Genomic DNA, 21,199 nt, shown 5'->3' with positions numbered 1-21,199 from the left:
CGTAGAGCAATTTATCTACAAACATGCACAGGACATAGACACAGGCAAAAGGAAGAAAATAAATGTTTTAACAGGGAGAGCAAAGAGAGTGCCGCGGAAGAAGTGGAGAGTGAACCAGGCTCTTGTGAGTCCGAATGAAATTGTCTGGACATCTAGGTTAGCCATCTAGCTTTATTTAAGATTTTTGGAGAGAATGTCAGTCTTATGAAGAGTTGCTAAGGAATTCCATGTGTCCTTCACCAAACATACTTATTTATTCAGTTTATTCAACGCTTTTATTCAAAATGACTTACAAAATGAGGAATAACATTTAAGCGCCATTGAGACCTTAGGGAACAGTGTTGGAGAAGCTACTTTAAAAGCATAATTTAACAAACTACCAATTACTTGAAACGCTAAGCAACCCTAGAGAGAAATGTTTACTGTAGGTGAACTAAAGTTAAAGCTACAACTAAAACTAAGCTAAACAATTATTACAAAAATGCCTACTGGTTTACAGATCATACGTAAACCAAAAATTAAGATTCATACTGTAGATTTGATGACGTTGCAGTAGAGAGTGTATTTACTTAAGGACGAAGCAAGACCTCTCCGCTTCGCGTCCAGTGCCCTGTCGGGACTTATTTTCCAATAATGACTGGCAGACAAAACATTATCCCTTACTTATTACTAAGGCTGTCAAAATGAATTTGTTAATTGCTGCGATTCATAAAAAAAAACATAATGCGTTAAAAATGACGTTTTTTGAACACTTTTTTATCTAATGACATAGAAAACATAATGAATTGCATCCACATATCCTTATGCACTATGCACAACTTTTATTCACTACACTAAAACCGTGAGACTGAAGGCTACCCAAATAGTAAGAGGCTAGCGGACCACTGTCGGTCCATTGGGGCCATAGCTGGCGGTCTGCTGGCATTTTGCTCATCGGTTCTCTGGCGGTCCGCTGGCGGGTTGCAGACAAATGGCCCAATATATTGCCACTATTGGTCTAAAATCTTTTTCATTTGTTCAGTTATACACCATACATCATTTTAATAACATTTCATGTATTTTCTTAATATTCATGACAAGTTATATTTAAAGAGATGCTGGTCCAGTGGCAGACCTGTGTGACTGTGACTCAAAAAGGCAGAAAGTGTGGGAGCAGAAGGTCAAGAGACAAAACTGGAGGACTAATAATTAAGCTACTCAATATTGTCTGAGGTAAATTTAAATTTCTCTCTTCGACTTATGATAACACATTCCATATAAAAATGATAGTAATACCATCTGTCAAAAAAGTAACACTGCTCGCTAGCATTCCATTTAAACACTGCTCCGAGATTGATTAGGCGACGTGGTCACTCACTACAACGGGCATTTTACAGACCCATTTAAGATATTGAAGGTAAATATACACTGGAGCTCCCCGTTATACCATTATTATACTGTATTCTTTTCAGTAAAATGATAAAATGCCTCCTGAATCTGATCAGGGAAGGCAAAAAGCTGTGATTGACAGGAATGGAGAGAAAACCAGAGGGAAACACATCCACTGACTCAGGGGATATCAGGGTCTTTATATGTTACAGTCACAGTGAGCAATTTGGACATCAAACCCTGGAATGCTCTGACGGCTAACTTTCAGCTCTATGCTGAAGAGAAGGGTTTAGGCTGCTGGTTAGTAAAGTAACTGGATGAACAATTCCTGCTTTTCTCATTCCTCAGTCATTTCCAGAACCTTGGTTGACATCTTTTGCTGATACTGTATGTCTGTGTGTGAGAGTCTGAGAGAGGGAGAGAGAGAGAGAAAAGCTGCTCATTATTCTTACCGTCCCATAGAGGATGTCCCCTCTGTGGCCTGATGAACTTAGCGACCTCCTCCTCCCAGACACCACCACGCCTCATGTGGACCTTAGCCAAGTTCCCTCAATGAGAGCTATTCAGCTCCACTGTATTTATGTGTGTGGAGGATGAGTATTTCCATAAATGTATTTACAGTTGAATGGATTACAATGTAAAGGAGAAAGTAGTGGTAGTAGTGAGTGTGCACATTGTACATTTATTTAAGTTTCCTGATCCAAGCTGTGGTTTAACAAATGATAATCACGTTTAATTCTTGTTTAAAGAGGGAAGAGCATTATTTTAGTGATGCAGTCAGAATGCAGTTCTGTTGCTGAGGTATTCTTGAAAAGTACATTACAGGCAACATTTACTTATTTATTTATTGTAGTATGTTTATCTTTGCCTTTCTGCATAGATGTATTTGCTTGTTTATCAGAGTTTTGTATGCTTTTGTTTGCTCAATATTTATGGTTTGATGTTTGTATGACAGTAGTGGTACAAGGAGAGGGGGTGGGTTTGCAGACCTGGGGTGGCTTAAGGTTGTCCATCTGGAGTGGATTGTAGAAATTCCACTAGATGAGAGTTTGAGCAAAGGTCAGAGGGAAGTGATTTATTGAGTATGTTCACTTCTGTGCATGTGTGGCACCTAACTTTGCTCAGTGAAAGCAATACAAAGTAGCTTAAAATAACATTAAAAGAAAAGCTTCAATTTTGATGCTACATATTAACAAGAAGAATGTCTTTGACATTGCCGATACACACCTTTAATATTGCACTAAGTTGTCATGACACTTTTCGTTGTTTCTAGATGAATTTGGTACCCCTTTAGCACTAAATGTGCACCTAGTACGTTTATAATGGATGAAACGGGGGATTTTTACATTGTTATACTTTAAAGACACTTGACAGCCAAGGTCAAATGGTGTCAAATGTTCTAGTGTCACGATACCATGTTTCGATACCGATACCAAGTCAAGAATTTTGTTACTTCTTCAATACTTTTAAAAAAAAATATTTGATTTGGGGGCCCCCCCTCAACGTCATCAGTAATATTGAATATACTGTACTGTAGCGTGATCATTCACACCAGTGGCCATACTGTAGATTCTGCTTGACTCTCTCCACACACACAAAGGCACATGGAAAATTATGTCATATGTTTTTATTTCAAAAATTTTATATTTCGTATTTTGAAATTCATAATATAATCTGCATAATTACTAGTAGCTAAGCATATTTAGTAATTTGAATACTTCATATTGATCTTTAAACTATTACACTTAGGCATATCTTTAATGTGGTGTGTAGGTCTAATTGAGTGCACATTGGTGATGTGTAATTGAGTGCCTGTCACTTTAAGAAATACGTGAGAGAACTTAGCCCAGATATCAAAATCAGATTGGCAGATAGCGGACCGCTGGTGGTATGCCGCCGGTGGCATGCCACTTTTCAATCTTTTTAAATTTAACTTGTCATGAATATTAAGAAAAGTTAATAAAATTATATATGGAGTATAACTGAACAAATGAAAAATATTTTAGACCAATAGTGGCAATATATTGGGCAATTTTTCTGCAACCCGCCAGTGGACAGCCAGAGAACCGATGAGCAAAATGCCAGCGGACCGCCAGCTATGCCCCCAATGGACCGACAGTGGTCCGCCAGCCTCTTACTATCTGGGTAGCCTTCAGTCTCACAGTTTTAGTCTAGTGAATAAAAGTTGCGCATAGTGCATAAGGATATGTGGATGCAATTCATTATGTTTTCTATGTCATTAGATAAAATAAATGTTCAAAAAATGAAAATCTTTCTGGGATCATAGAAAAAATAAGTGTCTTGCAATGTTCATTAATGATTTTAGTGAGCAGTACTGACAGACGTGACCTGAGCTAGCGGGATAGTTAGCAAGGAGCTCTCTCCAGATATAAAGGTTTGCCATGGTTGCGTAGCCTATTTCTAAATCACATTAAACCCAAATAGTAAGCCTAAATGACAAATCCCACAGCCTAGGTAGGTTTGCAACACAAACTTGACAGATGCAAGTGAGCAAATCAACTTGATATTAGCCTATTATTATGTTTACCATAGCATCACTTAAACCAAAGTCCTTTTAGGCAAGTCCCTCCACTCGGCGGTCATATTGCAACGATTTTTGGGTACTCGGGCATCCTATTCGGCAGAAATGCGTGTGCGCAAGGCTTCACGACACCAATCTTGCTCCAGCGGCGAGTTCACAACACATGATTGGCACGATGTCTGCACAACACAGCACATAATTGGCTCAATGTAGTCACATCACACCACTTGATTGGCTCAATGTATACACATGTCGACGTTTTGGCGAGGAAGGGGTAGGATATGTGTAGACAACGGCGTTACAAACTAACCCGATGCATTTCTATGGAGGATTTTTTGAGTGCTGTGTCTCCTCATTAGAAAGTCTCTGCTTAAACTAGCAGCCATGTCTCGCTGTTTATGACACGACAGCTCCGCATACGTGTGTGTGAGGAGAAAAGACACAGGCTAGGGGAGGAGGCGCTAGAAGCATGCCTTGCACACACGCATGTTACTTCAAAACAACACGGTCATTCTTAAAAGTATCGATACTAATAAAATTAGGCATCGTGATATTTTTAATTTCAGGGTATCGCGATACTTTTGTAGTATCGGTGCACCGTGCAACACTAATATGTTCTCACAGCGATATCCACACAAGCAGTTGTAATGGTAGCCAGCTGGTATGTAGCTGTGCAGTAGGTAGGCTAATCTTCCCTCCTGATGCCTTAAGAGATGTCCTAGTAGGTGATGCTAGCAACCTGGTCTTTTAGTTCGCTTGCTAGCGTGTTCAACTTTCAATCTGAGGTGCTGCAAGTTGCGGGTTCGTGTCAAGGCAAGTACAGGGCTGAACTGCTAGGTCAATTAATCACAGGTTACACACTCAGACACACACTTGTCTTTCTCCAAGAGGAATGAAGCAGGGTACAAACATTTGGTTAGTATAGCTGAGTCATCATTTACTGAAAATCAAAGTTTTAACATGTCCGTATGCTGTCTGCTATGCTTTACAAGACATATGAGTGTGTTAAGTGGGCAGAACCAAGCTAATTTGGGGGGTGGTAGCATGGTGGTCAAGGAGCTGGACTAGCATGCAGTAGCCAGAAAAGTTGTGGGTTCAATTCTTGGCTTCCGCCATAAGTGTATTGTACCAATCTCGAGTATTTGGGGGTGGGACAGTTCCTCATAAAGACGCAGACAGCTAGCTAAGAGGAACATATAAGAGATTTAGGGGTGTAATAAACTGCTGGAGTCAGTCTTTAAACTGAATGTGTCAGACATATATGGCAATATCATTGGACAGGGCTACCCTGTGCATTACTTATTCTGTTGTTCAAAACAATTGCATTTTTACACATAATTTTTATTACAATTATTACAAAAATAACTTGTTTTAATTTTTTTGAAATACCCAAGCTACAAAGAGCCTTTCTTGCATTAGGCCCATTGGACAGAGGGTTGGTGAAGGGTGCACTTTTACATTACATTACATTACACTTCTCGTGAGGTGTAAGACCTCCATCCTTCTTAGCCACAAAGAAAAAAGAATAAGCAGCTGGAGACTTGGAGGGCCGGATATACCCTAGTTTGAGGGCCTTGTTGGCAATCTTTCATTGAATTTCAATTTCAATTTAATTGTACTTATAGAGCGCCAAAACATTACACATGTCTCATGGTGCTTTACAGAGTGTAAGACAATCAGAGAAAAGTAAAGGAAAGAAAAGAAGGCCCATGGGTAACAGGGGCGAGGAAAAACTCCCTAGAATTGGAGATACAAATAGGAAGAAACCTCGAGCAGATCCACAACTCAAGGGCCTGACCCATTTGCCTAGGGTCAGATACAGGACAGTAAGGTCTGTATACATGACAATTGCATAAGTTAGTCAGGTGTAGAGAATATGACATGGTCTTTAAAGCCACCTGAGGTGAATGTTACAAGAGGTGTGTAGAATTCTGGGGTATTCTTACTGTATTCTGATGTGTTCATATGTTACATCTGTGTGTAGTATACAACAGGGAGAGGTCCATATTATTGTACATAACTGTGCCTTAGGCCTGTGTACCAGCAGGAAGGTCATACAGGCCAATGTTTAGGAACATCCGAGGAACATCAGTGATAACATGGGCCGAGGGAGACAGCATGTCTGCCTATTCGGGCTAGTATTCCATCTGGCCAGGGCCGGGTTTTGTACACTGGTTGGCACCTGCCACGTTGGCACCTGCCACACATAACAGGTTTTGTCTTAGGTTTTGACACGGAGACGGATCGAGGAAGCGACCCGAGGAGCATCTTCTGTCGGAAGGCTCAGCAGCCGCTTCTAATAACAACCACAACTGTTAGACTCTGCACAGTTTTACTGTTTGAGACTTAGCCTGTGTTCTGTTATTCATTGTTGTACCATCTACAATAAATCATCATCTAATCGCCGATCCTGATCCCGCCGTCAAGCTTTATTGACCATCTTCAATACAGACATTAGAACTAAAACACAACGCAACAACCAGAGAATCCAACAGGTGGGATGGTTACATATCCGGTATGATAATGCATTAATCCTAATTTAGTGTCAGAAAGTTCAAATGGTCAAGCGTAGGAAATGGAATTGTCCAGGGGATTAGGAGTTGTCATAGGCAGGTGGTGGGTTGCCAGGCTATACAGGCCAGGAATCCGGGTAGGGGGGCAGTAGTAGGCGATGATAGGGCATTCATAGGGATGGGGCTTCAGGTGAGATGAGTGAGATGAGGGCTAAGCACACGGATGGCTGATGACTGGTGATGGTATACCTCACAAGTGAGGTAAGGGAGAAGAAAGAGAGAGATGTAGAGTGGGTTAGTATTACTGAAAATCAAAATGGTTAATGTCAATAAGTAAATCAATGGTAGGCCTACTATATATTGTTACAGTATACCATAGTGAGAATAGGCAAGAGTGGGAGGGTTAGAGAGAGAAGGGGAGAGAGGGGGAGGGGGGTTGTATGGCGTGGCACATGGAAAGTCCATGTCAGCACTATGCTATAGCAGCATAACTAAGGCATGGTGAGGGGTAGTTGACACCAGGGCAAGTTGCTTCTTGAAAGAACAGTGGGTACACCTTCCCCTGAGGTAGAGGGTGACCAGGTAGTAGATCGATTGCACAGTCCCAGGGTCGATGTGGAGGTTGTTGGGTTGCTCGTTGTGGACAGAAAACATCAATGAAGGAGGTGTAGGCTGGCGGGACTGTGACTGGACGACTCTGCTCTGGGCTTTCAATGGACGTGGCGTTCACAGGGGATGTTCAATGTTGGCTGTGGGGGCGTGGGAAACAGGAAACATGGCAGTTTTCCCTCCACTGAAAAATCTCCCCCGTAGACCAGGAGATTGTGGGTGAATTCTGCATCAGCCACAGGCACCCTAGGATTACCTCTGCAGTTGAATCTTTAAAAATGAAGAATGTGATCGATTCAACATGAAGACTTCACTCGCATATCAATATTCTTTGTTTGATTTTGGACCCGCTTGCGGGCTAGGGGCTTACCGACTATTGAGTAGATGTGGAAAGCGTGGACACAGCGAATCCGTGGGAGTTGGAGACGTTGAAGAGGTGCAATTCAAATGGCTAGTTGGTTAAATCTCTCCAGGCCTATGTCATCATCATAGGAGGACGGTTTGAGGCGTAGAGAGGGTTTTAACCCGTCGGAAAGCAGTGATGATGACTGGATCATTCCAGCCACTGGCATTTGGCGAGAATACGGAACTGGAGGGTGTAGTCTGAAATGGAGCTTCGTCCTTGCCTCAGGGCCAGAGCTTAATTTGAGCCGGAACATGTTCCGGCACCTCCGACGTTGGATCCGGAACCTTTTTTATTGGATCCGTCAACTCTTACGTCAATATAAAAAATAAATCGCCTAAACGAAAAATAAATAAATTACTGTTTGTGTAGTGTTCAATGTTGATATCTTTCTTATTAGTCTTTAGAATAAATAGGGGAAAGACCAAACAGGATACAACAAGCTAATCGAGGATTTGAAAGTGCTTTATCCTCAATATTGGCCACAGGAGGGTGACGCGCTGTTCGGGGAGAGAGAAGTTGAGACGCTCTGCCAGCAGTTTTGCATCGATAGCCCGCGGAATGTCTTCAGGGCTTTCAGAGAATACCACCTCTACCATCTCCTCCCCATTTGCCTTGTCGGCCCACTGCTTGCCCGGTTCAACCCCTTTCCTTACGTGAGGTCATGTATTTCTAAAGGACATAGGTGTAGAAAAGAAGCAGGGTAATGGAGGCCGGGGGTCTGGATGCTGTATGGGCCATTTTGGACAAGTAGGCCTAGGCTACGGTAGGAAAAAATCGCACTTCCACGCTGTAGGCTATCTAGTTGATCATTGATTACTGGGTGTGGGTGGTCATCATTGCAATATATAGCATACTTTAGCGCCGAGGCTATTAGCCCCTTGTTGGACTGTTTTGTTGGTTCCCCTGTATCTCCTGTTTTCCCGGTCTGTGTGCGCTTGTGTGTGTGTGTGTGTTTGTGTCTCCCGCTCCCTCTCTGTGTCATATTATGTGTCAGTTCCGATGTGTTTTGATTGGGGGGAGGTGTCCGGGGGGGAATAGGGGTTCAGATAGGTATTCAGATGTGTCAATCAGAAATTAGTAATCATTCCACGCTGTATCTAGTTGATTATTGATTACTGGGTGGTCATCATTGCAATATATAGCATACTATAGCCTATATGTTTTTATTTTGGCCTATGCGTAGAGTGTTTGTCTAGTTTTTTTCGATAATTTGATAATGGATAATTGCTGTTTTTTTTTTTTTTTACATTTTACACCCATGCAGTGCAGTGTGTTGCAAGTTCTGAAGTTAATAGGCTAAACCAGGGCTATTCAATTAGTTTGTAATGGGGGCCAGTTCATGAAAAGCATCACAACTGAGGGGCCGGAGAAATGCGGCTTGAAATATGAGTAATCACATTACAGCTGTAGATACAATGAAGTACAACAGCAGCAATATGGGTGTTCAAATGTTGTATTTTGTACATGCATAAAAACATCTTTAACTGGTTGTTGATGGCTAATATGGAATGAAATCTGTGATAAGATAACAGTAATGGAATCTGTGCTTTGCACTTTGTACAAACAGTACTCAACTGTTCAGGTGAATTAAACACTGTTCAGGTGAATTAAATTAGTAATCAGTCGCATATGTAGCTCTTCTGACGTATAGGCCTACTTGTTACATTTGACGTTCCCACCATTTAAATGAGATGAGCGTGACCTCTAGATTTATTTTAGCAGTGGGGGCAGGCCAGTCATAATAGCCTAATAATAATAACACGGGGGTCCGGGGGTGTCTCCCTCGGGATTTTTTTTCTTTTCTGGTTGCTAATCACACTATTTTAACATGTTTTGAGAGGGACAGGCCCATCTTTTTTCTGACGCATGTCACGTTACCCCATGCATTATACCAAATGTCACTGCTTGAATAAATGAAAAACATAGCCTACTCAACATGGGCATAGTTCACGATGACAATGAAAACGTTTAGCCTATTTGGTTTCTGACAGAAATTACGTTTTGTGCCAACATATTGTAGAAACACAACCACGGCCTTTATTTGGTGAACGGAGGTGCAAATCATCTCCTTTACTTTCTTTGGTTATTAGTCTACGATTCACTTTAACCACAAAACGTTTTTCCGTCGCCACATTTGCACAAATGCAATTTACCTTCGTTAGGCTATCGGTGATACTTTTTGCTTTGAATCGCAATTGAGTGTGCATTTAATGTGACTTGCCACATGATTTCCAAGAGGCCTTTAGACAGGCTCATTGTTGTCATCATTTGACTCTGCTCAACTGTGCTTGTGATTGAATCATGCCTTTCAGTTGTGAGCAGTGCAAATTGCGGTAGGGGGTGGAGAAAGGAGCTGATGAGCTACAGATATGATAAATAGCACTTAAAATGAAGAATCACAGCGTGCTTTTTCTATGGTTTGGCCTTGGCTCCGATAATGCTGCCTTCGCAAATGTACTTAAATCTGCCCCCAAAGTGTTTTGAGTTGAATTGAATTACATTGTTTAAGACCGACTCCGGCAAAATATCAACGTTTTAACCTATTTACTGTAAGATGTCTGTTAGGTGCTTCTAGTTTAGGTTAGGCTCTTTTCGTCCCAAGGGAATTATCTTTTTCACACATCAGAAGAAAACTCTTTTTTTCCAGTCTAATACTGTATCTGCGGCCAGAGGGGAGAAGGATGAAAAAATTATTCAGGGGGTGGTCGGGGCTGCTTACTATTGCATGTGCCAGGTGTGCTATAGCAAGCTTGTTTGCCTGCAGGCTGGGGGTGGGGAGATTGATTACTTTGAATGCTGTGTGTAAGATTTTGAGGAGTCTGTTTTTGCTGGTGATGGTGAGCAAAGCAGGGAGAACAGTACATTTGGATGGGTTGAATGATGCTTTTTTAGAGTAGTAGAAGGAGGTGGGGGCCACAGACAGCGATTTCAGTTTGTGGATGACGTAAAGCCTTTGTTGTGCACGTTTGTGCATGGGAGTGAGATGTTCATTGAAATTTAGTTTACTGTCTATGATGAGGTATTTGAAACTAACATGTTACAAGACATATCATGAGCAAAATAAGCAGTAAACACCAGGGCTCTCTGGTTTAGGTGGGTAGTGCACTCATGCAACCCTAGGGATTTCTTCATGAAATGTTTCAGTAGGTTATCTCAGGAACTAAGATATTAGGGGTTAATCAATGGCTAGAGTGCATTTTTATGTGATTTTGACCCTTGTCAAATTTTGACCCTTGTAATAATAAAAGTTAAATTTCATGACCATGCTTTTTCTGTTTAAGTCAAAGTTGACTGATAGTTAGCTTTTATGCAAAGCAACATGGACTTGCAACAGCAGGTTCGGGAATCGAACCTGCATCAACAGATTGACAGTCAGTGACATTACCACTGCTTTGCCACAACCATACTCAAGAATTTATTTACAACTATTATGTGAAATGTATAACATCATGTATAACGTGATAAACATTCAGTTTAAGCATTGTGTAATAGAACACATTTGCAACTTAGAGCTATGCACTGAAATTCAAAAGCTTACATCTTTGTTTAATAGTTGAGTTTCAGCAGTCTGTCACACCACAGGTGGGGAGATTGATTACTTTGAATGCTGTGTGTAAGATTTTGAGGAGTCTGTTTTTGCTGGTGATGGTGAGCAAAGCAGGGAGAACAGTACATTTGGATGGGTTGAATGATGCTTTTTTAGAGTAGTAGAAGGAGGTGGGGGCCACAGACAGCGATTTCAGTTTGTGGATGACGTAAAGCCTTTGCTGTGCACGTTTGTGTATGGGAGTGAGATGTTTATGTGAAATTTAGTTTACTGTCTATGATGAGGTATTTGAAATGAACATGTTACAAGACATATCATGAGCAAAATAAGCAGTAAACACCAGGGCTCTCTGGTTTAGGTGGGTAGTGCACTCAGCACTCACATTTCAGAATAACTAATCAGAACAGCCAGTCATTGTTGGGTGAAACTCAATGCAACCCTAGGGATTTCTTCATGAAAAGTTTCAGTAGGTTATCTCAGGAACTAAGAAATTAGGGGTTAATCAATGGCTAGAGTGCATTTTTATGTGATTTTGACCCTTGTCAAATTTTGACCCTTGTAATAATAAAAGTTAAATTTCATGACCATGCTTTTTCTGTTTAAGTCAAAGTTGACTGATATTTAGCTTTTATGCAAAGCAACATGGACTTGCAACAGCAGGTTCGGGAATCGAACCTGCATCAACAGATTGACAGTCAGTGACATTACCACTGCTTTGCCACAACCATACTCAAGAATTTATTTACAACTATTATGTGAAATGTATAACATCATGTATAACGTGATAAACATTCAGTTTAAGCATTGTGTAATAGAACACATTTGCAACTTAGAGCTAGGCACTGAAATTCAAAAAGCTTACATCTTTGTTCAATAGTTGAGTTTCAGCAGTCTGTCACACCACAGGTGGGAGATTGATTACTTTGAATGCTGTGTGTAAGATTTTGAGGAGTCTGTTTTTGCTGGTGATGGTGAGCAAAGCAGGGAGAACAGTACATTTGGATGGGTTGAATGATGCTTTTTTAGAGTAGTAGAAGGAGGTGGGGGCCACAGACAGCGATTTCAGTTTGTGGATGACGTAAAGCCTTTGCTGTGCACGTTTGTGTATGGGAGTGAGATGTTTATGTGAAATTTAGTTTACTGTCTATGATGAGGTATTTGAAATGAACATGTTACAAGACATATCATGAGCAAAATAAGCAGTAAACACCAGGGCTCTCTGGTTTAGGTGGGTAGTGCACTCAGCACTCACATTTCAGAATAACTAATCAGAACAGCCAGTCATTGTTGCGTAACTTCGAATGCAACCCTAGGGATTTCTTCATGAAAAGTTTCAGTAGGTTATCTCAGGAACTAAGAAATTAGGGGTTAATCAATGGCTAGAGTGCATTTTTATGTGATTTTGACCCTTGTCAAATTTTGACCCTTGTAATAATAAAAGTTAAATTTCATGACCATGCTTTTTCTGTTTAAGTCAAAGTTGACTGATATTTAGCTTTTATGCAAAGCAACATGGACTTGCAACAGCAGGTTCGGGAATCGAACCTGCATCAACAGATTGACAGTCAGTGACGTTACCGCTGCTTTGCCACAACCATACTCAAGAATTTATTTACAACTATTATGTGAAATGTATAACATCATGTATAACGTGATAAACATTCAGTTTAAGCATTGTGTAATAGAACACATTTGCAACTTAGAGCTAGGCACTGAAATTCAAAAGCTTACATCTTTGTTCAATAGTTGAGTTTCAGCAGTCATACTGGACCTCACTGCAATGCGACTTATGGGAGCAGGAGAGTCCGCTCTTTTTTTTATACATGTAAAAGTTTTGTAATGGTATTCTTATTTATATAATTTACTACAACATAAGGTTCATTTCAGGTAACTATAATATTCACAGTTAATACAAAAAACATGTTGTAATTTACATTCAAATTATTATGACCGCCGCGCAACGAAGCGGCGGTCATATAGGTTTAGTCAGATTTTTTTTTTTTCTTTTTCGCATGTCCAAATTTCCGTCAAGGATTCCCGGGACACTGAAAGATCGGGGTAGACGAAACTTGGTGGGCATGTAACCCCAGATGGATAGCATGGAATCATCGTTTTTCGTTTTGATCTGTAGCCCCCCCGCTGGACTGCACCCCCCGAAAGGAGGGTAGGGCAGACACAGTTTTCTGTGAATATCTTGAGAACCGTATGGTTTAGGAGGACCTTTTTTTTTGTATGTTGATCTCAAGGGGCCATGTCAACCCATTCCTTAACCACTCATTTCATGTATAGCGTCACCTAGTTAAAAAACAAAAAAGTAAAAATGAGGTGTTGTAATCGCAGGTATCTGTGACCTAACATAGTCAAAACTGCATGAAATTGGAAGTGTAGGATCATTATGACACCCTCTGAATGCACGCCAAGTTTCGTGGAATTCCGTTCATGGGGGGCCACACAATAAATTAATTTATGTTACTATACACCAACTGGCCTGTAGGTGGCCGGAGACAGTTTTCTGTGAATATCTCAAGAACCGTAGGGCCTAGGAGGTCCACCTTTTTTTTGTATGTTGGTCTTAAGGGGGCATGTCAACCCATCCCATTACCACTTATTTCATGTATAGCGCCACCTAGTTAAAAATTAAAAAGCAAAAAATGAGGTGCTTTCATCACAATATCTCTGGCTGACATGGTCAAAACTGCACGAAATTGAAAGTGTAGGATCATTATGACACCCTCCGAATGAATGCCAAGTTTTGTGAACTTTCGTTCATGGGGGGCCTTACAATAAAATAATTTATGTGTACATTTAGTGACCGTACACCAACAAGAATTCCCGGGACACTGAAAGACCGGGGTACATGAAACTTGGTGGGGATGTAACCCCACATGGATAGCATGGAACCATCGTTTTTCGTTTTGATCTGTAGCCCCCCCGCTGTACTGGACCCCCTGAAAGGAGGGTAGGGCAGACACAGTTTTCTGTGAATATCTTGAGAACTGTAGGGCCTAGGATGACCAATTTTTTCCGTATGTTTGCCTCCAGGGGTCATGTTAACCCATTCCATGTGCACACATGTGCATAAACAGATACACACGCACACACATACATTCACAGTAATCATACGTATGACACATACTCACACAGTAGACATATGTATGCATGCATGCACATGCACAAACACACATACGCAGGCAAACACACAAGCACGCACACACACACCCACACACACACCCACACACATAAACATAAACGTGTACACGCACACATGCACACAATTCAAGAATTTCTCAGAATTATGAACAGGCAAGATGGGGGTGGGGTTGTATAAAATGAATTTTACATTGAAATCTATGAACTAATCATGTTTTGGTACTTGTTGTCTAGCAGATACCAGTGAGAATTGAGGGTGGATAATGCAATTTAGTGAGACAGTTAGAATCATATAGGCCTTTCAGCGTGATTTATTTTTGTGGAAAAAATGTGCTGGACTGGGCGGCGGTCATATTTTGTACCGCTCTGCGGTACATTCTAGTTTTACCAATAAACTATTGGGAAACAGGAAATCATTCAAAAGTCACTCCATTGAGAAATCTATATGCCCGGTTAAGATGTGTTCGGGCTTTTAATAATACCCTTTTTTCAGGGAGATCTAGTCTGAAACACCGTAGTTCATAACTGTTTCCCTCAGAGAAGAAAAATGTCAGGCCAATCAGCATCAAAAAATGCAGTTGGAAAAATGTAGAAATGTATTTACAGCAAAGGTAGACCCACATACATTGTTTCCTGACTGTTGATGCCTGTCTCGATGTAAATGTTGCAAACGTTTACCAATCGAGAGTCACCAGACTCTATTCACTTTGTGAATGAGTCTGGATTTTTCCAGGCTACTCATTTTGTGTCTGGTGAATGGTCTGGGTAGGTGAATCTTATTTTAATAACTCGTTGCGGTTTGTTAGTGTTGAGCTCTCATGTTCTCATGCAGCTGGTAGCCTATGCCTAGCTATGTTAACTTCACGATAGGCTACTTTACCCTGTCTGAAAGGCTCATGTAATCTTGAACCCCCAACCCAAATAGCAAGCACATGTTGGCCCAATGTTGGTATTGGTTAGCAGTGTCGGAGGTGGATTTTTAACGTTGAAACAATGTCACACCAACGTCAACCCCTCAAGCAATTGTATATGGAATGTTGGTTTATAATCATGTTCACTGACAAATACTATGCAGGCCTTGTTCCTTTGTACATTTAGAAAATACAAATAGACAACAAATAAAATAAGTTGCTTTTTTTATTAGCTTATTATTTCTGACCAACATTTCATTTTGGAACATCTAACGAGAATGAAAGCACACTACAAAAAATATAAACTATAGGGTCACCATGACCGTTATTCTAATTTTCTGAGATTTTGAATTTGGGGTTTTCATAAGGTGTAAGCCATAATCATCGAAATTATAACAAATAAAGGCTTGAAATATCTCACTTTGCATGTGCAATGAGTCTATATAATATATTAGTTTCACCCTTTAAGTTACAAATGAACTTTTGCACAATATTCAAATTTTTTGAGTTTCACCTGTAGTTGCTCCAAAAACGAATTGTTGCATAGTGTGTGCACCCTTTTTGTTTATCTGTAAAATCCTTGCTCTTATAGGTGCAAGAAATCACAGACAGTCGCTAGGTTTCCAGTAAGAAAGATAGTGAAACAATAAATATACCTGCATATTAATTGCAACATTAAGGACACCATGAGGATTTTTAAAAGCTGTGTGATATACTAAAGTTGTTCATCAACTTTAGTATATCACACCAAAAAAACACTTTGTTGCCACTTTTCACTTTTGGCCTTTTCTGCAGGTGAGAGGGTAGTCATGCTCTCACTGGATGAACCGTTGGACCTGAAGCTTCCACGGGGATGTATTAGTGAAAACAATTCTGCCCCTCTGACAAAAAGAGCAAGACAGCTACGCATGACCGATGATGGCACAGCTGTCATCATAGTTTCCTCATCTGCCTCCCCACATAGAGGTGGGTTTTATGCACATTCTTGTCCCAAGCAAGTCAAACACGTGCATCCTTCATAGATACAGTCCTGTCAATACATATAAAACTACTCTAAGTGTTCTCATGTTTGTTGTGTTCTTACAGGTAGAAGTACTGTGGTACCCCAGGAGAAATCTGACCCTCAAACGCCCCCTGCTGTTGACCTCAGCGTGTCACCCTCTTCCCAACAGATATCATATTCTTCTGGACTGACCAATGGAAATCAAGCATCTCATGTCTTCACTGTGAGTGTCACTCACGTACATACAGATGCAGAAACACAGACTCAAACTAGAAAGTTTGTGAAAGTTTGACAGACATACTACCATTTATTTGTCGCGGCCCATGCAAAATGATTGAATAGGCATTTTGCAGCCCAGCGGCAGAGCATTTAATTCATTGGTTGCTATTGGAGTGTAAAGAGGACTTCAAGTGATATAGCAAAAATGCTTTGCAAATTATCTCCTACCCTTACCTTTAACAAAAACACACAGTGATCATCTCAGTTTCTCTGTGCCCTGTACAATAAATCAGATTGGCTTGGTTTTGATGTTGACATAGATAGATAGATAGATAGATAGATAGATAGATAGATATATAGATACTTTATTGATCCTCAAGGGGAAATTCAAGAGCGTACCATTATACCATCATAGCGTACCATTTCTGCCTCTGCCTCCAGTGCCAGTCTTGCAACATTTTCCAAAATGAAACCAAATTTCATTGGCTGGAGAGAAGGGGGTCTCGAGACTTGGCCAATGTTTTTTTGGGTGTCGCCAGTCAAAACGTTTAATAACCACTGGCCTAAGCAACAAGTCCCTGGCAACGCAATTCAAAGTCTGTGCTGGTGTGCTTAGATGAATGTCCTTAGCATTTTTAACATTCATTGGAATGTTATCGGGGTGTTAGCAAGCAAAGTGCATGAGCGTAGACAGTTCAGACACATACATACTCCATACACCTGGGGATGCTGGTTTGCCTGTGTAATCTGTGTTGTGTTGAACCACGTAGCTCACTCGTCTGGAAACCCGCAAGCAGCAGCACCTCGGATCAGGAGTCGAGCATGCTAGCAATAGCAAAGCAAAAGCCCAGGCTGCAACACTACTCTATAGGCGTCTGCAGGGAGGTTTACCAATATACTGCACACCTACTGTTACACTCCTAAAGCCCCCTAAACCTAAACTCCTGATCCGGGTCATGGTCCAGACCTCCTACACAGTGGACCACCCCTCCACCCTCGTTTTGTTTTCATTGTTGAAATTTGGGAAAGAACCTTGTCTTACATTTAAAAAACAAAAACTGAACTGCGGATTTGCTTAACTACTTGGGCTGTCTAACCGAGTGGGTCAGAGCTTAGGCTGGCTATGGACGAGGCAAACCGGTGTCGCCTGGTTTCAAGCATTCCAACAATAGTTCCATACATACTTTCACATTTTGTTTTGCACACTTTCACATTTGTGTGAGTACCTACAGTAGTAGGGTTATACCTAACAAACATTCATGCTTAACCCTTAAAGGAGTACCGTCACACCGGTGTGACGGGAATGTTGGGAAATTAACATTCTAAAGAATATCTGGGTTCATTGAATTCAACATAGAATTTTAGAACCTTCAATTGTTGCGGAACTTAGAATGTTCAAAAACCTACACCTTTAAGGGTTAAAGGGATACTCCAGCGTAAAAACAATCAAAACAAAATGGCCTCACACTTCGGAGGTAGTGTCCATGGGCATCCTACAGATAAAACCGAAGTATTGTAAACTTAAACCCTAGGTCGTTTTTTACTTTTAAGTAGCCCTTCAATTAAGGGGCGAGGGACATTAGAACAATCCTTTTGAACAATGCACCTGGCGTCTGATCACTTATTCCGCTGTCAAACTAGGAAAAGTGAACTAGACACTCCTTACATACTGTACATCTGAACCATATGCTTCAGATCATGCGTCTTAGGTTGTCAAAATAGGGCCCTGAAGGTAACAAATTGAACACTAAAATGAGATCTGGAGGTTATATGTGTTCTTTGAGCAATTGTCAACAAGTTAGATACTAATACTTTTAAATGTGACCATTTTTGAACACTTAATAAATCTTTCTTGAAGGAATATAAAACCAAGCATACATTTTCTATCTTGCATCCCATAACACCCAAACTATCCATCAGCTGTTCAGTGAAATATTAAACAGATTTCTTTAAATATATGTATATATATGTCTGTTATATGTGCTAGCTGCATTATGTGCAACATTTGTGACTTATTTGTCGTTTTTATCAACACAAAATACCGGCAGTCTGATGTAGTAGTCACTACCGAAACACTACCATCACTACCGAACATGTGCTGTCACAACCGAAACATGGGATGTTTTGTTAAAAAAAGAGTATATCTAATCATCTGACAACATAACATGGTGGTGTTTGGTTAAATATATATTTATAGTAATACATCCTTAAATTGGAAAACGGTATGATCAACATGCGTTTTACAAAGAAATATTGTTTTTAAAATGCAATTAATCTCATAAATGACCTTTATTTTGTATTAAAAAATATTATTGTTATCTGTTGAATCATGGAAATGCTTTAAGAAAATTCAAAAAAATATATTTAGAAGGTATATGTAAAGAAATTCCTAATAGATTATCATAAAACTTCTTATTTTGTTCATTGTTATTGTGTTTCGGTAGTGACACATTTTGGGAGAAGGAAAACATTCCAAAACTGTATAAAAAAGACAATATGAAATTAAAATGTCCAATTATTAGAAATGTGTACCTTATATGTTATACAATGCATGTGAATTAAAAGTTTTGGGGAAAAAAGACACTTTTTTCAAAAAATTTCAACCTCTGAATTTGCACGAATTCGGTAGAATGGCCCATATATGCTGTCATACTCCCATCTATCTTCTATCATAATGGGCAAATCTGATTTTGTTAGTTGTACAGACACACAGGCCTCATATCAGCTAAAAAAGTTTGGATGACCATGTCATCGTGTCTATTCCCTGATTTACTCTCCCTGACACACATAGATACATTCATATACGTATCTATGTAGACTCTTGCATGTGGGAATCAGGGTGGCCGCGGGTCCTTAAAAAGTATTAAATTATCTTAAGTTCAGATTGGATGGGTCTTAAGTATTTTTTTAGGTGTGTCACCTCAAATTATAATTGGATGCAAATATAATTAGGACATCAATTACATTTTTGTGTTATTCTTTCGCATTATACACATTTGGTCGGTTTGTTCTTAAACTCGATTGTTATCAGTAACCGATTATTATCATTTTACTGTACTGTTCATTTTGAACAGACATCAGTGTGTTTACTTGGAAAGTGTACTGTATATTTCCACTTTTGATTTGTTTGTTTAGTCTTAATTTAGAAGTTGTATTAAAAAATATTAAATTTAACTTGTTTATACCTGTATACACTCTGGGGAATGAATACATGCATCCATTCTTAGAGTTTTGCATTTGAAACCAATATTTACGAATGTGCAACAATGTAATATAGAAAAGTGAAAGTGAAACAATGATTATTGGCTAATCATTAGAATTAAGAGTAGAATACATTTTTTAGCATCCATGTGTGTGTGTGTGTGTATGTGTGTGTTAGGACTCGCCTCAGATACGGTATGCAGATGGAGGAGCCTCCTCTCAGGCGTTGCAGTTTTTGGTTCCAATTGCAGGAGGAGGTGGATTACCCCTACCCTCCTCTGTGTTTGTTGGTCAACCAAAGGACAAGTGGGGCTCTTCTGACATCTCAGCAGATGAACAACTGGCCTGCCGGTGGAGGAAGGTGACTATAGATAGATAGATAGATAGATACTTTATTGATCCCCAGGGGAAATTCAAGGTCTCAGTAGCATACAGACAACACACACACATTCACTAACAGCAGAAAAAGTATATAATATAAAAAACACAACTAAGCAATAAGGACAGTAGAAGATAAAGAATATACTAAATATACTAAAATACAAATTATACTAGCTAACACTTAATCTAAATCAATTCTAAAACCAGTATCCACATAGTGGGTGATTAATCAATCAAGAGGCGCTTGCAATGACTGAGGCAGGGACTGAGCCTGTGATTCTCTGTGCATAGTAAGGTAAGGTAAGGTTGTTGAAAACTTTGAAATCAGGTGCTATACAGTACATTTACCTTCCATAACTATTTGTAACGTCAGGTACTCCTCTCTTTACTTAACCTTCTTTACTTACTAGGGGCCTAGCAGCGAACTTGTTTCTACCTGTTCTTATTATGACCGCCGCTAGCGTAGCTATCGTAGCGGTCATATAGGGATTGTCAAAGTAGTTTTTGTTTTTTTCGTCATCAACTTCCTGAATTTTTGGTCAGCAATTCCCAGGACACTGACACACCGGGGCACATGAAACTTGGTGGGCATGTAACCCCACTAGACTTTTACGGAATTTTGTTTAGTTCCTGTTTAACTCCCCCCAAAAATTGAAAAATTGAAAATGCAATATTATACTTTAATCACCCCTATCTTCAGTTGAGATGTTCTGAACTGCACCAAATGTCATGTGTATGATTAACCTGACATCCTCTGTGGGTATGCCAAGTTTTGTGGAATATCATCCATGGGGGGGGGCATAAAATAAATTAATTTATGTGTACATTTAGTGACTGTACACCCATCGGCCTGTAAATTGTGGGGTTGAGCGAAGGGTTGCTGGTAGAGGATGATGAGGAGAGTAGCTACAAGACAGGACTGTCTCACTCTCTCTCACAAACACACACACACATATAAACATACATGCGCACACACACATGCACGCATACACACAAACGCATGCATACACACTCACATGTGTTTTCTCTACTCACCCTCTCTCCATGCCTCCATACTGGTGCACAGGTGCATGTTAATTCCTTCCTCACATGACTTGTGTGCCAACAGTTAATACCAAAATAAGAGCACCACTACAAAAACATACGGTACATAACCTAGGTCCTTGGTCCTAGGACATGGCATATGGACACTATAGACAAAAAGGTTCTTAAGTTGATTTTTAACTAAGTGGGTGGCTGGGTCTTTAACTGTTATTGATTATTGTAAATACAGTACAATTCCAATTCACTTCATTTACACATTTAAAACATGGTAAGGTAATCAGAATAATTCATTGTATCTTCATTGT

At 40.1% G+C, this 21,199-nt stretch overlaps 1 protein-coding gene across 1 annotated transcript in view; it reads left to right on the top strand.

Moving 5' to 3' along the window:
* The window catches only part of glis2b (GLIS family zinc finger 2b), a 44,488-nt gene that overhangs the window by 19,413 nt on the left and 3,876 nt on the right, over nucleotides 1–21,199 (top strand). Inside the window, exons 2-4 of the mRNA XM_048244749.1 lie at nucleotides 15,842–16,012; nucleotides 16,133–16,272; nucleotides 19,648–19,830. Coding sequence (XP_048100706.1) covers nucleotides 15,856–16,012; nucleotides 16,133–16,272; nucleotides 19,648–19,830 — 480 coding nt within the window. The 5' untranslated portion in view covers nucleotides 15,842–15,855. The remainder of the gene's footprint in view (nucleotides 1–15,841; nucleotides 16,013–16,132; nucleotides 16,273–19,647; nucleotides 19,831–21,199) is intronic.

This window comes from Alosa alosa, chromosome 6 (assembly GCF_017589495.1).
Source record: "Alosa alosa isolate M-15738 ecotype Scorff River chromosome 6, AALO_Geno_1.1, whole genome shotgun sequence".
Taxonomy (NCBI): Eukaryota; Metazoa; Chordata; class Actinopteri; order Clupeiformes; family Clupeidae; genus Alosa; species Alosa alosa.
This window is presented reverse-complemented; position numbering and strand designations above follow the sequence as displayed.